The 24,921-nt window shown below is 46.5% G+C and overlaps 1 protein-coding gene across 1 annotated transcript in view; it reads right to left on the minus strand.

The window, feature by feature from the left end:
- LOC139409832 (ras-specific guanine nucleotide-releasing factor RalGPS1) overlaps nucleotides 1-24,921 on the minus strand; it is a 268,460-nt gene that overhangs the window by 16,644 nt on the left and 226,895 nt on the right. The window contains exon 11 of the mRNA XM_071155218.1: nucleotides 18,087-18,154. Within this exon, the coding sequence (XP_071011319.1) occupies nucleotides 18,087-18,154 (68 nt within the window). The remainder of the gene's footprint in view (nucleotides 1-18,086; nucleotides 18,155-24,921) is intronic.

Raw genomic sequence — 24,921 nt, forward strand, 5'->3', positions numbered from 1 at the left:
CCGTGTGCTTTCTCTGCCAGTGGAACCTATGACTCAAGTCTCGGTTCCCCCTCTGTGTGGCGCTTCGCACTAAGCCCACTGGGGACCATTCAATTAGTCATGAAATCACCAGATTAAACTCAGCACTGCAGTCGGGAAGACGTCCACACACACTTGAGCCTGTTTTACATTTACAAAACAAGGACGATAAACGGCCAACAATATATGCTGTAATTTATGAGAACATGGTTCCAAGTCAATGAGTGAAGTGAAACCATCCTTAAAAGACTGGACTTCCTCCAATTCGTTGTGATTTTCAGTGACAAAGATTTTCATTGATCCGAAACTCTGAGGGGTCGGTGTCGACTCCACGGCCCACTTTGGTCTTGATTCCAGTACCTAGACTTGGGGATAGGCCATGTCTCACGCAAAGATGAGAGAAAAACAATGACCAATCACAGAGCCATACACAGTGGGGAGAACAAGTATTTGATACACTGCCAATTTTGCAGGTTTTCCTACTTACAAAGCATGTAGAGGTCTGTAATTTTTATCATAGGTACACTTCAACTGTGAGAGACGGAATCTAAAACAAAAATCCAGAAAATCACAATGTATGATTTTTAAGTAATTCATTTGCATTTTATTGCATGACATAAGTATTATAGTCTGTGAGAGGTGGAATTCTTACTGGTTGGTAGGTGATCAAATACTTATGTCATGCAATAAAATGCAAATTAATTACTTAAAAATCATACAATGTGATTTTCTGGATTTTTAGCCAATCAGTCTGTCTGGAGGAGTAAAAGAGGTCTAGACACAGGCTGTCATAGTGAAATGTTAATGGCCCGTGTTCATGTAGAGAAGGGTTCTGGGTTTACCACCACGCAGCTCGCCGAGGGCATCTCATCTCGCTACGTCTCCTACCGGTTCTAATGATGTTTTCATGGTAAATCTCATCTCGCTACTTCTCCTACTGGTTCTAATGACATTCCATGGTAAACAAATGAGAGCCTTCCTGCTATCCCACGCTCTGTTTGTCAATAAATACTTCCCGACCCACAGCTAAATGAGCTAAATGCTCTCCATGTGTGGCCCATTATATTTACTTTTTAAAGGCTAACTGGTCTTGATTAAGTACCTGCAGCTGAACTTGGTATTAGGGCCAAATTAATAAACCCCAGCACAGTGTGATGCAGTCGGAACAAGTATGTGAATCAGGTACTGGTCTGAACGGGAGTGTGAATCAGGTACTGGTCTGAACGGGAGTGTGAATCAGGTACTGGTCTGAACGGGAGTGTGAATCAGGTACTGGTCTAAGCAATTCTTCATGAATTACGTAATGTGTCAGGAGTCATTTCATCATTAAGTAGAATACTGTATAAACTACTGAACACGTTACTGAACATGTGTATGACATGGTGATCCCTGATGGCTGCTCAGTCATTGCTGCACGGTAAAAATACAAAATATTGTGGGGGATGCTGTCAATTGGGTGTAATGGCGCCCGTTTGGCGGTTCTATAACACATCCCATCAAGGCATGTTGGAACACATGTTAACGTACCCCACTTAGCTAGTCTTTCATGTTGGAAGTCTGTTCCTGCAAATCGGTATAACACATTCAAATCAGCCACCACACACACACACACACACACACACACACACACACACACTATTCTCCTGCCATAGACAAAACTCTCCAGTCTCCTGCTGGTCATATGGCCAACGTAAGACTTCAAGTAAAGGGTGTATGGCTACATAGAGATAACTGACCCATAATGAAGGGAGTGTCTCCCATTCTTCTCTGCAGATCCCCTCAAGCTCTGTCAGGTTGGATGGGGAGCGTTGCTGCACAGCTATTTTCAGATCTCTCCAGAGATGTTTGATCGGGTTCAAGTCCGGGCTCTGGCTGGGCCACTCAAGGACATTCAGAGACTTGTCCCAAAGACACTCCTGCGTTGTCTTGGCTGTGTGCTTAGGGTGTTGTCCTGTTTGAAGGTGAACCTTCAACCCATTCTTAGGTCCTGAGAGTTCTGGAGTAGGTTTTCATCAAGGATCTATCTGTACTTAGCTCTGTTCATCTTTGCCTCAATCCTGACTAGTCTCCCAGTCCCTGCCTCTGAAAAACATCCCCACAACATGATGCTGCCACCACTATGCTTCACAGTAGGGATGGTGCCAGGTTTCCTCCAGACGTGACACTTGGCTTTCAGACCAAAGAGGTCAATCTTGGTTTCATCAGACCACAGAATCTTGTTTTTCAGGGTCAGAGTCCTTTATGTGCTTTTTGGCAAACTCCAAGTGGGCTGTCATGTGCCTTTTACTGAGGACTGGCTTCCGTCTGGTCTCTCCACCAATCAGGCCTTTATGGTAGAGTGCTGCAGAGTTGGGAGAACCTTCCAGAAGGAACCCCATCTCCACAGAGGAACTCTGGAGCTCTGTCAGAGTGACCATCAGGTTCTTGGTCATCTCCCTGACCAAGGCACTTTTCCCCCGATTGCGCAGTTTGGCCGGGTGGCCAGCTCTAGGAAGAGTCTTTGTGGTTCCAAACATCTTCCATTTAAGAATGATGGAGGTCAATGTGTTCTTGGGGACTGTAACATTCTTTGTTTCATGGAAACATGGCTTACTCGAGACACGCTATCGGAGTCGGTACAGCCAGCTGGTTTCTTCACGCATCGAGCTGACAGAAACAAGCATATTTTTTGGTAAGAAGAGGGGCGGGGGGTGGTATGCTTTATGATTAACGAGACGTGGTGTGATCATAACAACATACAGGAACTCAAGGCCTTCTGTTCACCTGACTTAGAATTCCTCACAATCAAATGTCGACCGCATTATCTACCAAGATAATTCTCTTGGATTATAATCACAGCCGTATATATTCCCCCCCAAGCAGACACATCGACGGCACTGAACGAACTGTCTTTGACTCTATGCAAACTGGAAACCACATATCCTGAGGCTGCATTCATTGTAGCTGGGGATTTTAACAAGGCTAATCTGAAAACAAGACTCCCTAAATTCTATCAGCATATTGATTGTGCTACCAGGGCTGGTAAAACCCTGGATCATTGTTATTCTAACTTCCGCAACGCATATAAGGCCCTCCCCCACCCTCCTTTTGGAAATGCTGACCACGACTCCATTTTGTTGCTCCCAGCCTATAGACAAAGACTAAAACAGGAAGCTCCCTCGCTCAGGTCTGTTCAGCGCTGGTCCGACCAATCTGATTCCACCCTTCAAGATTGCTTCGATCCCGTGGATTGGGATATGTTCCGCATTGCGTCAAACAACAACATTGACGAATACGCTGATTCGGTGAGCGAGTTTATTAGCAAGTGCATCAGCGATGCCGTACCCACAGCAACTATTAAAACATTCCCAAACCAGAAACCGTGGATTGATGGCAGCATTCGCGCGAAACGAAAAGCACTGTTTTTAACCAGGGCAAGGTGACCGGAAACATGATCGAATACAAACAGTGTAGCTATTCCCTCCGCAAGGCAATCAAACAAGCTAAGCGTCAGTATAGAGAGAAAGTAGAGTCACAATTCAACGGCTCAGACACAAGAGGTATGTGGCAGGGTCTACAGTCAATCACGGATTACAAAAAGAAAACCAGCCCCGTCGCGGACCAGGATGTCTTGCTCCCAGACAGACTAAACAACTTCTTTGCTCGCTTTGAGGACAATACAGTGCCACTGACACGACTCGCTACCAAAACCTGCGGACTCTCCTTCACTGCAGACGACGTGAGTAAAACATTTAAACGTGTTAACCATCGCAGGGCTGCAGACTCAGACGGCATCCCCAGCCGCATCCTCAGAGCATGCGCAGACCACCTGGTGTGTTTACGGACATATTCAATCAATCCTTATCCCAGTCTGCTGTTCCCACATGCTTCAAGAGGGCCACCATTGTTCCCGTTCCCAAGAAAGCTAAGGTAACTGAGCTAAACGACTATCGCCTCGTAGCACTCACTTCAGTCATCATGAAGTGCTTTGAGAGACTAGTCAAGGACCCTACCTGACACCCTAGACCCACTCCAATTTGCTTACCGCCCAAATAGGTCCACAGACGACGCAATCACAACCACACTGCACACTGCCCTAACCCATCTGGACAAGAGGAATACCTATGTGAGAATGCTGTGATGAATACTCATCATCAAGCTCGAGACCCTGGGTCTCGACCCCGCCCTGTGCAACTGGGTACTGGACTTCCTGACAGGCCGCCCCCAGGTGGTGAGGGTAGGTAACAACATCTCCACCCCGCTGATCCTCAACCCTGGGGCCACACAAGGGAACGTTCTGAGCTCTCTCCTGTACTCCCTGTTCACCCACGACTGCGTGGCCATGCACGCGTCCATCTCAATCATCAAGTTTGCAGATGACACTACAGTGGTAGGCTTGATTACCAACAACGATGAGACGGCCTACAGGAAGGAGGTGAGGGCCCTCGGAGTGTGGTGTCAAGAAAATAACCTCACACTCAACGTCAACAAAACTAAGGAGATGATTGTGGACTTCAGGAAACAGCAGAGGGAGCACCCCCCTATCCACATCGATGGAACAGTAGTGGAGAGGGTAGCAAGTTTTAAGTTCCTCGGCGTACACATCACGGACAAACTGAAATGGTCCACCCACACAGACAGCATCGTGAAGAAGGTGCAGCAGCGCTCCTTCAACCTCAGGAGGCTGAAGAAACTCGGCTTGTCACCTAAAACACTCAAACTGTTACAGATGCACAATCGAGAGCATCCTGTCGGGCTGTATCACCGCCTGGTACGGCAACAGCTCCGCCCACAACCGTAAGGCTCTCCAGATGGTAGTGAGGTCTGCACAACGCATCACTGGGGTAAACTACCTGCCCTCCAGGACACCTACACCACCCGATGTCACAGGAAGGCCATAAAGATCATCAAGGGCAACAACCACCCGAGCCACTGCCTGTTCATCCCGCTATCATCCAGAAGGTGAGGTCAGTACAGGTGCATCAAAGCAGGGACCTAGAGACTGAAAAACAGCTTCTATCTCAAGGCCATCAGACTGTTAAACAGCCATCACTAACATTGAGTGGCTGCTGCCAACACACTGACTCAACTCCAGCCACTTTAAATATGGAAAAATGTATGGAAAAATGTATCACTAGCCTCTTTAAACAATGCCACTTAATATGTTTACATACCCTACATTACTCATCTCATATGTATATGTATATACTGTACCCTATACCATCTACTGCAACTTGCCATCTTTATGTAATACATGTATCACTAGCCACTTTAAAACTATGCCACTTTTATGTTTACATACCCTACATTACTCATCTCATATGTACAGTGCCTTGCGAAAGTATTCGGCCCCCTTGAACTTTGTGACCTTTTGCCACATTTCAGGCTTCAAACATAAAGATATAAAACTGTATTTTTTTGTGAAGAATCAACAACAAGTGGGACACAATCATGAAGTGGAACGACATTTATTGGATATTTCAATCTTTTTTAACAAATCAAAAACTGAAAAATTGGGCGTGCAAAATTATTCAGCCCCCTTAAGTTAATACTTTGTAGCGCCACCTTTTGCTGCGATTACAGCTGTAAGTCGCTTGGGGTATGTCTCTATTAGTTTTGCACATCGAGAGACTGACATTTTTTCCCATTCCTCCTTGCAAAACAGGCTGAGCTCAGTGAGGTTGGATGGAGAGCATTTGTGAACAGCAGTTTTCAGTTCTTTCTACAGATTCTCGATTGGATTGAGGTCTGGACTTTGACTTGGCCATTCTAACACGTGGATATGTTTATTTTTGAACCATTCCATTGTAGATTTTGCTTTATGTTTTGGATCATTGTCTTGTTGGAAGACAAATCTCCGTCCCAGTCTCAGGTCTTTTGCAGACTCCATCAGGTTTTCTTCCAGAATGGTCCTGTATTTGGCTCCATCCATCTTCCCATCAATTTTAACCATCTTCCCTGTCCCTGCTGAAGAAAAGCAGGCCCAAACCATTATACTGCCACCACCATGTTTGACAGTGGGGATGGTGTGTTCAGCTGTGTTGCTTTTACGCCAAACATGACGTTTTGCATTGTTGCCAAAAAGTTCAATTTTGGTTTCATCTGACCAGAGCACCTTCTTCCACATGTTTGGTGTGTCTCCCAGGTGGCTTTTGGCAAACTTTAAACAACACTTTTTATGGATATCTTTAAGAAATGGCTTTCTTCTTGCCACTCCTCCATAAAGGCCAGATTTGTGCAATATACGACTGATTGTTGTCCTATGGACAGAGTCTCCCACCTCAGCTGTAGATCTCTGCAGTTCATCCAGAGTGATCATGGGCCTCTTGGCTGCATCTCCGATCAGTCTTCTCCTTGTATGAGCTGAAAGTTTAGAGGGACGGCCAGGTCTTGGTAGATTTGCAGTGGTCTGATACTCCTTCCATTTCAATAGTATCGCTTGCACAGTGCTCCTTGGGATGTTTAAAGCTTGGGAAATATTTTTGTATCCAAATCCGGCTTTAAACTTCTTCACAACAGTATCTCGGACCTGCCTGGTGTGTTCCTTGTTCTTCATGATGCTCTCTGCGCTTTTAACGGACCTCTGAGACTATGACAGGGCAGGTGCATTTATACGGAGACTTGATTACACACAGGTGGATTGTATTTATCATCATTAGTCATTTAGGTCAACATTGGATCATTCAGAGATCCTCACTGAACTTCTGGAGAGAGTTTGCTGCACTGAAAGTAAAGGGGCTGAATAATTTTGCACGGCCAATTTTTCAGTTTTTGATTTGTTAAAAAAGTTTGAAATATCCAATAAATGTCGTTCCACTTCATGATTGTGTCCCACTTGTTGTTGATTCTTCACAAAAAATATATGTTTGAAGCCTGAAATGTGGCAAAAGGTCGCAAAGTTCAAGGGGGCCGAATACTTTCGCAAGGCACTGTATATACTGTACTCGATACCATCCAATGCATCTTGCCTATGCCGTTCTGTACCATCACTCATTCACATATTTTCATGTACATATTCTTCATCCCTTTACACTTGTGTGTATAAGGTAGTTGTTGTGAAATTGTTAGGTTAGATTACTTGTTGGTTATTACTGCATTGTCGGAACTTGAAGCCCAAGCATTTCGCTAAACTCACATTAACATCTGCTAACCATGTGTATGTGACAAATACAATTTTGTCATTTGATTTGACTTTAAATACTGCAGACATGTTTTGGTACCCTTCCCCCAGATCTGTGCCTCGAACAAACCTGTCTCGGAGGTCTACGGACAATTCCTTTGACCCCATAGCTTGGTTTTGCTCTGACATGCACTGTCAACTCAGGGACCTTATATAGACAGGTGTGTGCCTTTCCAAATCATGTCCAATCAACTGAATTTACCACAGGTGGACTCCAATCAAGTTGTAGAAACATCTCAAGGATGATCAATGTAAACAGGATGCACCTGAGCTCAATTTAGAGTCTTATAGCAAAGGGTCTGAATACTTAAGTAAATAAGGCATTTCTGCTTTTTTATTTTGAATACATTTGCAAACATCTCTAAAAACCTGTTTTCACTGTCATTACGGGGTATTGTGTTAAGAGTGCTGAAGATAAAATAAAATAAAAATGAATCCATTTTAGAACAAGGCTGAAATGTAACAAACTGTGAAAAAAGTCAAGGCAACCTCTGAAATTATATGAAGTCAGGGACACCAGGTCGAAGCAAAGATTCACTTGTAGAAGTAGCAGCCTACGGTACATAAAGGACAATAAATCCAGATTCCACATCCTGGAGCAATCAACTTCCTACAACTGCCCAAATTAAGACTTGAAGAGCTGCTTCTGTGTGGGGCAGCGCTCAGTCTAACAAGTTATCCTGAAGGCATGCCTTGCCACGTGTACCCGGCTCCGTCTTCAACTCGTAAACTCTACTGTGGCCGCATGGGGACCGTAGTCGGTCTGGACGGTCAGCTGGTTTTAGGCAGACCCAAGGGGACTATGTGGACTTCCCGTGTGACTCTCGTACGTTTTCCCCTTGTGGTGAAGGCTAACTGGCTGTAGCATCGTGTTAATGAGAGGCATGTGCTTAGGCCTTGGCTGAGTCTCTCGTCTCCAAATACGTCCGATGTCTGTCTGTTATTCGAGAACGTTCTCTGGAAACACAGCTTCAGTAGAAGTCACAATGAGGGCCAGTTAGTGGAGGGTTCAACATAATACCCTCTGTGTGAGGGCCAGTTAGTGGACTGTTCAACATAATACACTGTGTGAGGGCCAGTTAGTGGACTGTTCAACATAATACCCTCTGTGTGAGGGCCAGTTAGTGGACTGTTCAACATAATACACTGTGTGAGGGCCAGTTAGTGGACTGTTCAACATAATACCCACTGTGTGAGGGCCAGTTAGTGGACTGTTCAACATAATACACTGTGTGAGGGCCAGTTAGTGGACTGTTCAACATAATACACTGTGTGAGGGCCAGTTAATGGACTGTTCAACATAATACCCTCTGTGTGAGGGCCAGTTAGTGGACTGTTCAACATAATACACTGTGTGAGGGCCAGTTAGTGGACTGTTCAACATAATACACTGTGTGAGGGCCAGTTAATGGACTGTTCAACATAATACCCTCTGTGTGAGGGCCAGTTAGTGGACTGTTCAACATAATACACTGTGTGAGGACCAGTTAGTGGACTGTTCAACATAATACACTGTGTGAGGGCCAGTTAGTGGACTGTTCAACATAATACACTGTGTGAGGGCCAGTTACTAGAATGTTCAATATAATACACTGTGTGAGGGCCAGTTAGTGGAGTGTTCAATATAATACACTGTGTGAGGGCCAGTTAGTGGAGTGTTCAATATAATACACTGTGTGAGTGTCTGTTTGGTATATTCAAAGCATGTGTGTTTGCTCATGTTTTAGGGGTATTTGTTTGCTCATGTTTTAGGGGTATTTTAAGTCTCTGTGTGTGTACAGTTGCTGTCTGTCTGTCTGTCTGTGTGTCTGTCTGTGTGTGTGTATATACAGTTGTTGCTGATAGGAAGATGTGACGTTCTGTGGGTTTCATGCCATGTAACAGCTGGCATACGTTATATAAATTAAGCTAGTTTTAAACCATTTCAAGAATGTGTGCTGTATGTTATTTTGGATAATCACGAGATACTTTGTCCAATGTGAGTATATGTTTTAGAGCCTGTGAGTGTGTGTGTGCGTGCAGTGATGTCTTCTGGATTCTGTCATGTTGTTTTGCCCTTGTGCTGTACGGAGCGATTGAGTAACGCTATACCTCATCCCATTGGCTCTGGGCGTGCAGGGCTTGTATGCTGTTGGTGTAATGGGCTTGCCGACAAAATGGAGACCTGGCCCAAGAACCAGAGACTTTCTTTATTACATGTTATCCCTAACAAAATCAGGGGACAGACGGAGGATACATCCCTAGTCCATGGGATGGCTAGTATTACCACCATCATGAAATTATCATTTAGGCTCCTTCTGATGTCACCTAGTGGCTTCCTCGATGGGAAACCCCCCAAGCCTTCCTCGATGGGGAACCCCCCCCCAAGCCTTGGTCGATAGGGAACCCCCCCCCTAGCCTTGCTAGATGGGGAACCCCCCCCTAGCCTTGCTCGATGGGAACCCCCCCCGAAGCCTTGCTCGATGGGAACCCCCCCAAGCCTTGCTCGATGGGAACCCCCCCGAAGCCTTGCTCGATGGGGAACCCCCCCCCTAGCCTTGCTCGATGGGAACCCCCCCCCTAGCCTTGCTCGATGGGGAACCCCCCCCCTAGCCTTGCTCGATGGGGAACCCCCCCCCTAGCCTTGCTCGATGGGGAAAGCCCCCCCAACCTTTCCTTATAGGCACCCCATCAACCTTTCCTCGATGGAAAACCCCCCCCAAACTTTCCTCGATGGGGAAACCCCCCCCAAACTTTCCTCGATGGGGAAACACCCCCAAACTTTCCTCGATGGGGAAACACCCCCAAACTTTCCTCGATGGGGAAACCCCTAACCTTCCTCGATGGGGAAACCCCTAACCTTCCTCGATGGGGAAACCCCTAACCTTCCTCGATGGGGAAACCCCTAACCTTCCTCTATGGGGAAACCCCTAACCTTCCTCTATGGGAAACCCCTAACCTTCCTCGATGGGAAACCCCTAACCTTCCTCGATGGAAAACCCCTAACCTTCCTCGATGGGAAACCCCTAACCTTCCTCGATGGAAAACCCCTAACCTTCCTAGATGGGAAACCCCTAACCATCCTAGATGGGAAACCCCTAACCTTCCTAGATGGGAAACCCCTAACCTTCCTCGATGGGGAACCCCTAACTTTCCTCGATGGGGAACCCCTAACCTTCCTCGATGGGAAACCCCTAACCTTCCTCGATGGGAAACCCCTAACCTTCCTAGATGGGAAACCCTAAATCTTCCTCGATGGAAAAACCTTTCCTTGATGGGAAACCCCTAACCTTCCTCGATGGGAAACCCCTAACCTTCCTCGATGGGAAACCCCTAACCTTCCTCGATGGGAAACCCCTAACCTTCCTAGATGGGAAACAATAAATCTTCCTCGATGGAAAAACCTTTCCTTGATGGGAAACCCCTAACCTTCCTCGATGGGAAACCCCTAACCTTCCTCGATGGGAAACCCCTAACCTTCCTCGATGGGAAACCCCTAACCTTCCTCGATGGGAAACGACTAACCTTCCTCGATGGGAAACCCCTAACCTTCCTCGATGGGAAACCCCTAACCTTCCTCGATGGGAAACCCCTAACCTTCCTCGATGGGAAACCCCTAACCTTCCTCGATGGGAAACCCCTAACCTTCCTCGATGGAAAACCCCTAACCTTCCTCGATGGGAAACCCCTAACCTTCCTCGATGGAAAACCCCTAACCTTCCTAGATGGGAAACCCCTTACCTTCCTCGATGGGAAACCCCTAACCTTCCTAGATGGGAAACCCTTAACCATCCTAGATGGGAAACCCCTAACCTTCCTCGATGGGAAACCCCTAACCTTCCTCGATGGGAAACCCCTAACCTTCCTAGATGGGAAACCCTAAATCTTCCTCGATGGAAAAACCTTTCCTTGATGGGAAACCCCTAACCTTCCTCGATGGGAAACCCCTAACCTTCCTCGATGGGAAACCCCTAACCTTCCTCGATGGGAAACCCCTAACCTTCCTCGATGGGAAACCCCTAATCTTCCTCGATGGGAAACCCCTAACCTTCCTCGATGGGAAACCCCTAACCTTCCTCGATGGGAAACCCCTAACCTTCCTCGATGGGAAACCCCTAACCTTCCTAGATGGAAAACCCCTAACCTTCCTCGATGGGAAACCCCTAACCTTCCTCGATGGGAAACCCCTAACCTTCCTCGATGGGAAACCCCTAACCTTCCTCGATGGAAAACCCCTAACCTTCCTCGATGGAAAACCCCTAACCTTCCTCGATGGAAAACCCCTAACCTTCCTCGATGGGAAACCCCTAACCTTCCTAGATGGGAAACCCCTAACCTTCCTAGATGGAAAACCCCTAACCTTCCTCGATGGGAAACCCCTAACCTTCCTCGATGGGAAACCCCTAACCTTCCTCGATGGGAAACCCCTAACCTTCCTCGATGGGAAACCCCTAACCTTCCTCGATGGGAAACCCCTAACCTTCCTCGATGGAAAACCCCTAACCTTCCTCGATGGGGAAACCCCTAACCTTCCTCGATGGGGAAACCCCTAACCTTCCTCGATGGGAAACCCCTAACCTTCCTCGATGGGAAACCCCTAACCTTCCTCGATGGGAAACCCCTAACCTTCCTAGATGGGAAACCCTAAATCTTCCTCGATGGAAAAACCTTTCCTCGATGGGAAACCCCTAACCTTCCTCGATGGGAAACCCCTAACCTTCCTCTATGGGAAACCCCTAACCTTCCTCTATGGGAAACCCCTAACCTTCCTCGATGGGAAACCCCTAACCTTCCTCGATGGGAAACCCCTAACCTTCCTCGATGGGAAACCCCTAACCTTCCTCAATGGGAAACCCTTAACCTTCCTCAATGGGAAACCCTTAACCTTCCTCGATGGGAAACCCCTAACCTTCCTCGATGGGAAACCCCTAACCTTCCTCGATGGGAAACCCCTAACCTTCCTCGATGGGAAACCCCTAACCTTCCTAGATGGGAAACCCCTAACCTTCCTAGATGGGAAACCCCTAACCTTCCTAGATGGGAAACCCCTAACCTTCCTAGATGGGAAACCCCTAACCTTCCTAGATGGGAAACCCCTAACCTTCCTCGATGGAAAACCCCTAACCTTCCTCGATGGAAAACCCCTAACCTTCCTCGATGGGAAACCCCTAACCTTCCTCGATGGGAAACCCCTAACCTTCCTCGATGGGAAACCCCTAACCTTCCTCGATGGGAAACCCCTAACCTTCCTCGATGGGAAACCCCTAACCTTCCTCGATGGGAAACCCCTAACCTTCCTAGATGGGAAACCCCTAACCTTCCTAGATGGGAAACCCCTAACCTTCCTAGATGGGAAACCCCTAACCTTCCTAGATGGGAAACCCCTAACCTTCCAAGATGGGAAACCCCTAACCTTCCTCGATGGGGAAACCCCTAACCTTCCTCGATGGGAAACCCCTAACCTTCCTCGATGGGAAACCCCTAACCTTCCTAGATGGAAAACCCCTAACCTTCCTCGATGGAAAACCCCTAACCTTCCTAGATGGGAAACCCCTAACCTTCCTAGATGGGAAACCCCTAACCTTCCTAGATGGGAAACCCCTAACCTTCCTCGATGGGGAAACCCCTAACCTTCCTCGATGGGAAACCCCTAACCTTCCTCGATGGGAAACCCCTAACCTTCCTAGATAGGAAACCCCTAACCTTCCTAGATGGGAAACCCCTAACCTTCCTCGATGGGAAACCCCTAACCTTCCTAGATGGGAAACCCCTAACCTTCCTAGATGGGAAACCCATAACCTTCCTCGATGGGAAATCCCTAACCTTCCTCGATGGGAAACCCCTAACCTTCCTAGATGGGAAACCCTTAACCATCCTAGATGGGAAACCCTTAACCATCCTAGATGGGAAACCCCTAACCTTCCTCGATGGGAAACCCCTAACCTTCCTCGATGGGAAACCCCTAACCTTCCTCGATGGGAAACCCCTAACCTTCCTAGATGGGAAACCCTAACCTTCCTAGATGGGAAAACCCTAACCTTCCTAGATGGGAAACCCTTCCGTGATGGGGCGCGGCCACTTGATCTGTGATTATATCTTTTCACGTTGTCTGTCAGGTATGTTTTCCAGTCCCTTTGGCAATTCATTAATTTCCCCTTTTTGAGCATCGATATCACAAAACAATTACAAGTAATCTGTAAAAGGTGTCAACAACAGGGGAAAGGGCTTTAGGTAACAAACGCTCTCAGAGTCTTCCTGCGTTCTGCATGCTTAACAACATACTGTGCATTATGTCCGGCTTTTTTTTGCAATGGCAAGATTGGTAACATTACTATTTATTTTTGTGGCACAGTGTTTCTTTTCACTCATGTTACAGAGTCTGTTCAGTGAACTATGCGTATGTGATAATGACTAACCTTGCCTGAAACCTGAAGGCTTGCATTAGCTTCCTCAGCAAAAAAACGAATAGGCTTTGAGTTCAGTGTGCTACCACAGTCTTTACAGTCCTGTTTTTAGAAACAACAGCATTGGTTGCTCCTACTTGTCTGTGTCGATGTGGTAATCAAGCTATAAATCTGAATATCCTGCACATTTATTTCTGGCCTTGTAATGAAAAGAAAACGTGTTAGAAAAAGAAAAATAAAGAGGGAGAGAAAACAGAAGTTGCAGGTTACCGTGGCAACCCTGATAAATACAGTCCCCCATAACGTGGTCCCCTGATCGCTGAGATTAGACCACTGGAACATGGAAAAAAAATATATAGCCTTTTGTTACATTCCTGGGGTCTGGTCGCCGAGTGACATTGCTATTAGACTACTTTTAGCTGCTTCCTTAATGAGCGCAGAAGGAAATGCCTCACCATTGGCTGTCCCCATCCGGGTTCATTGTGTGACAGTGAGCGCAAATAAAAAGTCATACTAAAACTCAAAAATAAAACGGAATTCTTTGGAATTAACCGACTGTGTTTTACACACCGGCTATGTCTATAGCACGTGTACAGCCTCAGTATGCTTACATACCAAATGTTCTCTGAATCCTATCAAACGTCTCCATCAGTTGATATAAATATAAAACGTAGGTCCCACATAAAACGCTTTAGACATAGACTTAAACAATCCCTTTTACTTTGGTTTGTATTAAATGCATGCTATACCATACTTATTCCTACCTATAATGCATTGTCCCTATTCCTTTAGCCCTCTTTTTTTCTCTTTGGGAAGACAGGCAGGTTGGTAAGGGCCCATTGTCCCAGGACAGAATGTAGTCCTGGTAAGGGCCCATTATCCCAGGACAGATTGTAGTCCTGGTAAGGGCCCATTATCCCAGGACGGAATGTAGTCCTGGTAAGGGCCCATTGTCCCAGGACAGAATGTAGTCCTGGTAAGGGCCCATTGTCCCAGGACAGAATGTAGTCCTGGTAAGGGCCCATTATCCCAGGACAGAATGTAGTCCTGGTAAGGGCCCATTATCCCAGGACAGAATGTAGTCCTTATAGACTCACCTGTTTCAATATAGCTTGTCTACACCCCCCCCCCACCCCCCCATACAGATTCGCTACACCCCTACACCCCCTCCCCCCTTATATCCCCACCATATATCCCCACCATATACCCCCTCACACACAAAACTTTTCACCCTTTCAGATTCTCTATTTTTGCGTATTTCTGACACTGAATATTGTCAGATCTTCAACCAAAACATAATATTAGATAAAGGAAACCTGAGTGAACAAATAACACAAAATGTTGATAATTAAATAAATGATTAAAGTAACAAAGTTACGCAACACCCCAAAAAAGTAAATTGCCCCCCTTACACTCAATAACTGGTTGTGCCATTTGTTAGCAGCAACGACTGCAACTAAACTCTTCCTGCAGTTGTTGATCCTTCTCTCAGAATCAGAGAATCAGAGAATTCTAAAGGAGAATGTCAAGCTATCCATCCGTGAGCTGAAGAGCAGCTGGGTCATGCAGCAAGACAATGATCCAGAACACACTAATCACATCAAATCAAGCTTCATTTATACAGCACATTTCAGACACGGACTGCAACACGATGTGCTTCACAGGAAAAAATAAAAAATAAAAACAATGAAAATAAAAACGGAAAGATTTAATACAGAATAAACATAAAAGATGTCCACAGTTTTGTCCCCCCTCAGGTTCTCTGGCAGGCTATTCCAGAGGCTGGGGTCATAGTAACTAAAGGATGCTTCTCAATGCTTCTTGGTCTTAGGCTTTGGGATAGTTAAAAGGCCAGCACCAGAGGAATCTACTGGGTACATAACTTAAAAGGATGTCTGCAGTATTGGGGTGCACAATCGTGGGTTGATTTAAAAACCAATAGAATAATCTTAAAATTAATCAGCCTGAGAGAGAAACGTCCACACCTTGGCAATGTTCCTCAGGTGGTAAAAAGCTATTTTGTTCACATTCCTAATGTGTGATTCGAAAATTGAGTTCAGAATCTAAAATAACAGCTAGGTTTCTTTTACTTGGTGTTTTATCTTTATTGCCCGTGAATTAAAATATGAGGCCTAATTCTCTCTCTGTGCTTTGGCTCCAACAATAAATACCTCGGTCTTGTCTTGATTTAGCTGGAGGAAGTTGTGAGCCATTCAAGTGTTTAAATCACTAATACAGTCAAATAATTTATCCATGGAGCTAAAATCCTCTGGTGACACAGAAATGTAAAGTTGTGTATCGTCTGTGTAGCGGTGAAAATCGATGCTGTGCTTTCTGATAACGCTGCCAAAGGGGTAACGTATATATACACACGGAACAGTACCGGACCCATAACGGAACCTTGTGGAACGCCACATGTGATATGCATTTTCTCTGAGTTATGTTCACCAAGAGTGACAGAAAAACAACCACTTACGACCGGTTAAATAGATCCTAGTCTACATCAGAATGCCTGAAAATAAAGTTCTGGAATGGCCTAGTCAAAAAGTCCAGACCTAAACCCGATTGAGATGTTGTGGCAGGACCTGAAATCAGCAGTTCATGGTCAAAACCCCACAAATGTTTCTGAGTTAAAGCAGTTCTGCATGGAAGAGGGGGCCAAAATTCCTCCACGGCGACGTGAGCGACTGATCAACAACTGCAGGAAGCGTTTGGTTGGAGTCATTGCAGCTAAAAGCAGAACAGAACACCCAGTTATTGAGTAAAAGGGGGTATTGATTATTGCATAACTTTGCTTATAAATGAAATAATACGGCACTGTCCACACACACACACACACACACACACACAAACACACACACACACACACACACTTCATAACGGAAGGAAGCCGTCAATGTTGCCATTGTTTAGCCTATACGCAATCACTGTCTACTCCCTGTGAATGAAGAGTCATCACACGCACACTCCCCCTGCAACCTTCTTTTCTTTTTTCACCATTCCGTGGAACTCTCTATTCCCCCAACCCACATCCATCTGGAGCAATTCCAACCCCATTACATCACCCTTAACACTCTCCTGGTCAACAGACAGAGGAAAGTAAAGGAAGGTCAAGAAATCAAGGAAAGGAACCATTCCCTGTAACATCTGTCCACATGGAGCATTTAAAAAAAATCACTGCTTATTTCGTCTGCTGCCCTTGACGTGGATTAAACTCAGATAGCATGCGGGATAATTGTTGTAACACCCCGACTCTATAGATGACCTCAGAGTACAGTGGGAAAGACAAGAGAGGGGCGGAGATAGAAGCCAAGTGAAAGAGAGACAAGAGGTTGTACAAGAAAGAGTGAAAAGAGAAAGAGAGGAAGACTGACGTCTTAGCTCTGAATGGGTCGGTGTGGAGGTGGGGGGGGGGGGGGGGGGCTGCTTGTGTTGCTTCAGCCCACTCTGGAACAGCCAGGCCAGTGCTGCGCTTGTTTCCCCCTCTCCTTCCAATCCAAATGGAATGACTCAACCAGGGCTGGCCCTCGCCGGCCCTCCTGGGCCCCGCAATAACTCAATCCTGAGAGGTTTGCCGGGATTGGTAGCCAGTGATCTCATTCTGCCACGGCGTAAACACTCAGGTGGGGCCAAGCTGAAAGCCTCGTTGCATGCTGGGACAGGGAATCGCCCCCTCCCCGCCCGCCCCCAACTCACAGTTTGAGGGTCATCCGCAGTTTGAGGGTCATTGAGTTTGATCGGTGTTTAACCTTGAACTTTTTTTCCCCATTTATTTTTCAAGGCATTCTTCCCGAAAGGTTGGCCAGAAGGAAAGGGACGTGAGTGGTTGGCCAGAAGGAAAGGAACGTGAGAGGTTGGCTAAGAAGGAAAGGGAGGTGAAAGGTTGGCCAGAAGGAAATGGACGCGAGTGGTTGGCTAGAAGGAAAGGGACGTGAGAGGTTGGCTAGAAGGAAAGGGACGTGAAAGGTTGGCGATAAGGAAAGGGACGTGAGAGGTTGACCACAAGGAAAGGAATGTGAGTGGTTGGCCAGAAGGAAAGGGACGTGAGTGGTTGGCTAGAAGGAAAGGGACGTGAGTGGTTGGCTAGAAGGAAAGGGACGTGAGTGGTTGGCTAGAAGGAAAGGGACGTGAGTGGTTGGCCAGAAGGAAAGGGACGTGAGTGGTTGGCTAGAAGGAAAGGGACGTGAGAGGTTGGCTAGAAGGAAAGGGACGTGAGTGGTTGGCTAGAAAGGAAAGGGACGTGAGTGGTTGGCTAGAAAGGAAAGGGACGTGAGTGGTTGGCTAGATGGATAGGGACGTGAGTGGTTGGCTAGAAGGAAAGGGACGTGAGTGGTTGGCTAGAAGGAAAGGGACGTGAGAGGTTGGCCAGAAGGAAAGGAACGTGAGAGGTTGGCTAGAAGGAAAGGGATGTGAGTGGTTGGCTAGAAGGAAAGGAACGTGAGAGGTTGGCCAGAAGGAAAGGGATGTGCGTACAAGGCTCTAAAACCCAATAGTATTTAAACGGAGGACACACAAACGGGTCTTACCTGCTAGGTCTTCCTTGGATGAGGCCATGCGCGGGGAGCCGTGCATAGGTTCGATCTTCAGAGAAAGCCTGCAATAACACAACCATCTGGTCAGCAACCGGAGGACACTCACAATTCATATACCTCAAATCCACTGCTTGAGTCACTCACCATAGCTTGTGATATCATTGCTTGTGATGTCATATCTTGTGATGTCATAGCTTTTTGAATGAGCCCTATTGATAAGCCCATAGCAATGGACAACAATGTCTCCTTTTTTAGTAGGAGTATGGATTTAATATGTGTGACAGAAATCCTTGCCAGGGGGAAATGGATGATCTAAAAGTCAAAGCAAAGCCTGTGTTTTATTCTACTAAACAAATCTGAAAACAAATTAAATGTTTGGAGTTTGCTATAAGAAAACCCCCCAAAAAACAAGTGGGGTCTCTGTCAAAAGAAAACCCTCTTTGCCACATGTGAAGCCTGTAACTGGAACGGGACACTCCAATTAAATGTTTTGATCAAGTGACCTCAACAAAAAAAGGTTGATCCTATCACTTCTGGAAATGCATTTATATATACACGACGCACAGAGGGTCCTTCATCTTCATACCACCAACATATTTAACATACATGAAATACTAACTGGGGTCATTTTGAAAAATAAACGATTTGAAAAAAAAACAACGATGATAGAAGAATATAAACTTGATTCTTATCAAAACATCATGAGATATATAAATAAAAAAATATAGATTTTTTGCAAAAGTATTGTTAATTAGCATATACTGTAAAACAAATGTTTACTTTACTATGCAGAAAGTACAATCCACATTTACCATCATTTGAATGTAGTATCATTTCAGTTTTCAGAATTTTGAAGTAAATACTAATTTGGTCATATTTCCAGCAACATTTGAAATACACAAACAGTGATTGAATGCATTGATCCTGGGAGACAATGACCAAAAATATGACTTAGTTTTCTTTATTTACTTAACCCACTAGTGAAAAAAATGTGATTGTTAGGTTACTATTGGTAGGTTAGATTACTTGTTAGATATTACTGCATGGTCGGGAACTAGAAGCACAAGCATTTCGCTACACTCGCATCTGCTAACCATGTGTGTGTGTGACAACGTTTGATTTGATTGGTCTATAGCAGGATGGCTCAAAAAATCCTGCCCAAATAATCCTCAAAGTCACTTTAAACCAAATGTTATAGCAACACAAATACCATAAGTTGCACATATAGATTATTGGAGGACATTATAGGAAATCTGGTATTTACAGTGGGGAGAACAAGTATTTGATACACTGCCGATTTTGCAGGTTTTCCTACTTACAAAGCATGTAGAGGACTGTAATTTTTATCATAGGTACACATCAACTGTGAGAGACGGAATCTAAAACCAAAATCCAGAAAATCACATTGTATCATATATTGTATGATTGTATGATGGTAGAACTAAACGCTCCCTCCCAGGGGTAAATGGTTGAACTAAATACTCCCTCCCAGGGGTAAATGGTAGAACTAAATGCTCCCTCACAGGGGTAAATGGCAGAACTAAACGCTCCCTCACAGGGGTAAATGGTAGAACTAAATGCTCCCTCACAGGGGTAAATGGTAGAACTAAACGCTCCCTCACAGGGGTAAATGGTAGAACTAAACGCTCCCTCACAGGGGTAAATGGTATACCTAAACGCTCCCTCACAGGGGTAAATGGTTGAACTAAATGCTCCCTCACAGGGGTAAATGGTAGAACTAAATGCTCCCTCACAGGGGTAAATGGCAGAACTAAACGCTCCCTCACAGGGGTAAATGGTAGAACTAAACTCTCCCTCACAGGGGTGAATGGTAGAACTAAACGCTCCCTCACAGGGGTGAATGGTAGAACTAAACGCTCCCTCCCAGGGGTAAATGGCAGAACTAAACGCTCCCTCCCAGGGGTGAATGGTAGAACTAAACGCTCCCTCCCAGGGGTAAATGGCAGAACTAAACGCTCCCTCCCAGGGTTAAATGGTAGAATTAACGCTCCCTCCCAGGGGTAAATGGTAGAACTAAACGCTCCCTCCCAGGGGTAAATGGTAGAACTAAACGCTCCCTCCCAGGGGTAAATGGTAGAACTAAACGCTCCCTCCCAGGGGTAAATGGTAGAACTAAACGCTCCCTCCCAGGGGTAAATGGTAGAACTAAACGCTCCCTCCCAGGGGTAAATGGTAGAACTAAACTCTCCCTCACATGGGTAAATGGCAGAACTAAAAGCACATGTCAAGGTAATTCAATGAAGATCGTAAGGCAAACAAAGAATAAACACTTTGGTAGGAAGGCCTGAGGGGCACAACAGATGTCTGTCGGACAGAAGATAGACTGGCTGTCCATCTGGATACGTCGTGGGTATAAATAACAACCCGTGTGGCTAACCCGTGGTTGAGTGGTGACACCACAGGCTCTTTTGTTACAACGCACCGACCCGAGCCAAAGGGCTGCACCGTAAACTAAATTCAGAGCTTTCCACCGCATATCTGACGCTTACAACTCTACTAGATTATCACTACTGTCCTCATTGTAATTGGATCAAAAGGCATTCTTTTGAGTTGGTTTCTGTCAACCTGGAATGGTGTTGATATCGATAAGGTCCAGAAATACAGATAAATCACTTGTTAGTGCAGATGAATTCCTGGTTAGGGACATTTCAGTGAAGAACTAGAGTAACACGGGTACAAATCAGGAAGTTTTCAACAAGTGAGAAAAAGCAGCTCTTAAAAAGGAACAATCTGCAGTTGTTACATACATTTTTTTTTTTGGGGGGGGGGGGGTCTTATAAATTAAAATTATACAGTACGTACAGTATTGGTTTGGGGCGGCAGGGTAGCCTAGTGGTTAGAGTGTTGGACTAGTAACCGGAAGGTTGCAAGTTCAAACCCCCGAGCTGATCTGTTGTTCTGCCCCTGAACAGACAGTTAAACCCACTGTTCCTAGGCCGTCATTGAAAATAAGAATTTGTTCTTAACTGACTTGCCTAGTTTAAATAAAGGTACAAATAAAATAAAATAATATAACTTATGAGCTTAGTACAACTGTCGTACCCCATCAGAAGCCAAAATATTCGCTTGTTGTAAAGTAAATGTAAACAAACAACGTATAGGGTCAAACCATGGTTAAAACTAACATGTTGATCTCAAGGATGGTCAATCCTTGTATTCATGAGCGTGGTGACATGTCTCCAGTCCCTCAGCTTTTAACCCGGAACAGGGACGAGGGGGGGCTTTGTTATCGTTTCAATTGCCGATTGACGCTTTACAAATCACACAAATATCAAAACTATCCATGCAGTTTCTCCTGGAGGAAACAGCACATTTCTGACAACAAATGCATTTGTATATATTCAATCAAACTCAAGCAAAGCATGCTGATAACAGACAGACTGACTCTTTTGTCAGTTAGTGTTAGTCTGTCAGTCTTTTGTCTGTCAGTTAGTCTAACTGACAGACAGACTAAATAACAGACAAAGACTAACTACTGTATTGTCAAGGTTTAACCCCAAAAACTATTTTCAAAAAGTATTTTGGGCTGCCTGAAGAACTCACCGGATGTAGTTTTGCCAAAAGCACATATTCACACGAACACAGTAATGCAATTAAACACGTGCGTGTATTGCTGTAGAACCCAGCTCTTCTGGAAAATAAAATCATTTCAATCAGGTTGTTTTTGAAAGTGGGTCAAGACTAATAGTTGAAAGGAAATCTCCTTCATAAAACATTGCATTATAGTTAAATGCTCAAAGTTGTGACGAACAACGCGTTAGGAAAATATTCAGGCCCCTTGACTTTTTCCACATTTTGTTACGGTACAAAATTTTATTCTAAAATGGATTAAATTGTCCCCCCCCCCTCAATCTACACACAATTCCCCATAATGACAAAAGTAAAAACAGGTTGAGAAATGTTTGCAAATATATAAAAAAATAAAACAAAGGAAATATCACATTTTTGGACACACCATACTCAAGGGTTTTTCTTTCTTTTTTACAGTCTGAATCAGACCACTAACCTGCCCTGGGTACAGTCAGACAACTGTAACCTGCCCTGGGTACAGTCAGACCACTGTAACCTGCCCTGGGTACAGTCAGACCACTGTAACCTGCCCTGGGTACAGTCAGACCACGGTAACCTGCCCTGGGTACAGTCAGACCACGGTAACCTGCCCTGGGTACAGTCAGACCACTGTAACCTGCCCTGGGTACAGTCAGACCACGGTAACCTGCCCTGGGTACAGTCAGACCATGGTAACCTGCCCTGGGTACAGTCTGAATCAGACCACTGTAACCTGTCCTGAGTACAGTCTGAATCAGACCACTAACCTGCCCTGGGTACAGTCAGACCACTGTAACCTGCCCTGGGTACAGTCAGACCACGGTAACCTGCCCTGGGTACAGTCTGAATCAGACCACTGTAACCTGCCCTGGGTACAGTCTGAATCAGACCACTGTAACCTGCCCTGGGTACAGTCTGAATCAGACCACTAACCTGCCCTGGGTACAGTCAGACCACTGTAACCTGCCCTGGGTACAGTCAGACCACTAACCTGCCCTGGGTACAGTCAGACCACTGTAACCTGCCCTGGGTACAGTCAGACCACGGTAACCTGCCCTGGGTACAGTCAGACCACGGTAACCTGCCCTGGGTACAGTCAGACCACGGTAACCTGCCCTGGGTACAGTCAGACCACTGTAACCTGCCCTGGGTACAGTCTGAATCAGACCACGGTAACCTGCCCTGGGTACAGTCTGATTCAGACCACTGTAACCTGCCCTGGGTACAGTCTGAATCAGACCACTGTAACCTGCCCTGGGTACAGTCTGAATCAGACCACTGTAACCTACCCTGGGTACAGTCTGAATCAGACCACTGTAACCTGCCCTGGGTACAGTCAGAATCAGACCACTGTAACCTGCCCTGGGTACAGTCAGAATCAGACCACTGTAACCTGCCCTGGGTACAGTCAGACCACTGTAACCTGCCCTGGGTACAGTCAGACCACTGTAACCTGCCCTGGGTACAGTCTGAATCAGACCACTGTCGCCTGCCCTGGGTACAGTCAGACCACTGTAACCTGCCCTGGGTACAGTCAGACCACTGTAACCTGCCCTGGGTACAGTCAGACCACTGTAACCTGCCCTGGGTACAGTCAGACCACTGTAACCTGCCTTGGGTACAGTCAGACCACTGTAACCTGCCTTGGGTACAGTCAGACCACTCTAACCTGCCCTGGGTACAGTCAGACCACGGTAACCTGCCCTGGGTACAGTCAGACCACGGTAACCTGCCCTGGGTACAGTCAGACCACGGTAACCTGCCCTGGGTACAGTCAGACCACTGTAACCTGCCCTGGGTACAGTCAGACCACTGTAACCTGCCTTGGGTACAGTCAGACCACTGTAACCTGCCCTGGGTACAGTCAGACCACGGTAACCTGCCCTGGGTACAGTCAGACCACGGTAACCTGCCCTGGGTACAGTCAGACCACTGTAACCTGCCCTGGGTACAGTCAGAACCCGGTAACCTGCCCTGGGTACAGTCTGAATCAGACCACTGTAACCTGCCCTGGGTACAGTCTGAATCAGACCACTGTAACCTGCCCTGGGTACAGTCTGAATCAGACCACTGTCACCTGCCCTGGGTACAGTCTGAATCAGACCACTGTCACCTGCCCTGGGTACAGTCAGAATCAGACCACTGTAACCTGCCCTGGGTACAGTCAGACCACTAACCTGCCCTGGGTACAGTCAGACCACTAACCTGCCCTGGGTACAGTCAGACCACTGTAACCTGCCCTGGGTACAGTCAGACCACTGTAACCTGCCCTGGGTATAGTCAGACCACTGTAACCTGCCCCGGGTACAGTCAGACCACTGTAACCTGCCCTGGGTACAGTCAGACCACTAACCTGCCCTGGGTACAGTCAGACCACTGTAACCTGCCCTGGGTACAGTCAGACCACTGTAACCTGCCCTGGGTACAGTCAGACCACTGTAACCTGCCCTGGGTACAGTCAGACCACTGTAACCTGCCCTGGGTACAGTCAGACCACGGTAACCTGCCCTGGGTACAGTCAGACCACTGTAACCTGCCCTGGGTACAGTCAGACCACTAACCTGCCCTGGGTACAGTCAGACCACGGTAACCTGCCCTGGGTACAGTCAGACCACGGTAACCTGCCCTGGGTACAGTCAGACCACGGTAACCTGCCCTGGGTACAGTCAGACCACTGTAACCTGCCCTGGGTACAGTCAGACCACTGTAACCTGCCCTGGGTACAGTCAGACCACTGTAACCTGCCCTGGGTACAGTCAGACCACTGTAACCTGCCCTGGGTACAGTCAGACCACTGTAACCTGCCCTGGGTACAGTCAGACCACTGTAACCTGCCCTGGGTACAGTCAGACCATGGTAACCTGCCCTGGGTACAGTCAGACCACTAACCTGCCCTGGGTACAGTCAGACCACTAACCTGCCCTGGGTACAGTCAGACCACTAACCTGCCCTGGGTACAGTCAGACCACTGTAACCTGCCCTGGGTACAGTCAGACCACTGTAACCTGCCCTGGGTACAGTCAGACCACGGTAACCTGCCCTGGGTACAGTCAGACCACGGTAACCTGCCCTGGGTACAGTCAGACCACTGTAACCTGCCCTGGGTACAGTCAGACCACTGTAACCTGCCCTGGGTACAGTCAGACCACGGTAACCTGCCCTGGGTACAGTCAGACCACGGTAACCTGCCCTGGGTACAGTCAGACCCAGACAGTCTTTTTTCTCTCCCTCAGGATGGAAAGTTACAATGCATTCAAAG

Source organism: Oncorhynchus clarkii, chromosome 5 (assembly GCF_045791955.1).
Source record: "Oncorhynchus clarkii lewisi isolate Uvic-CL-2024 chromosome 5, UVic_Ocla_1.0, whole genome shotgun sequence".
Classification (NCBI taxonomy): Eukaryota; Metazoa; Chordata; class Actinopteri; order Salmoniformes; family Salmonidae; genus Oncorhynchus; species Oncorhynchus clarkii.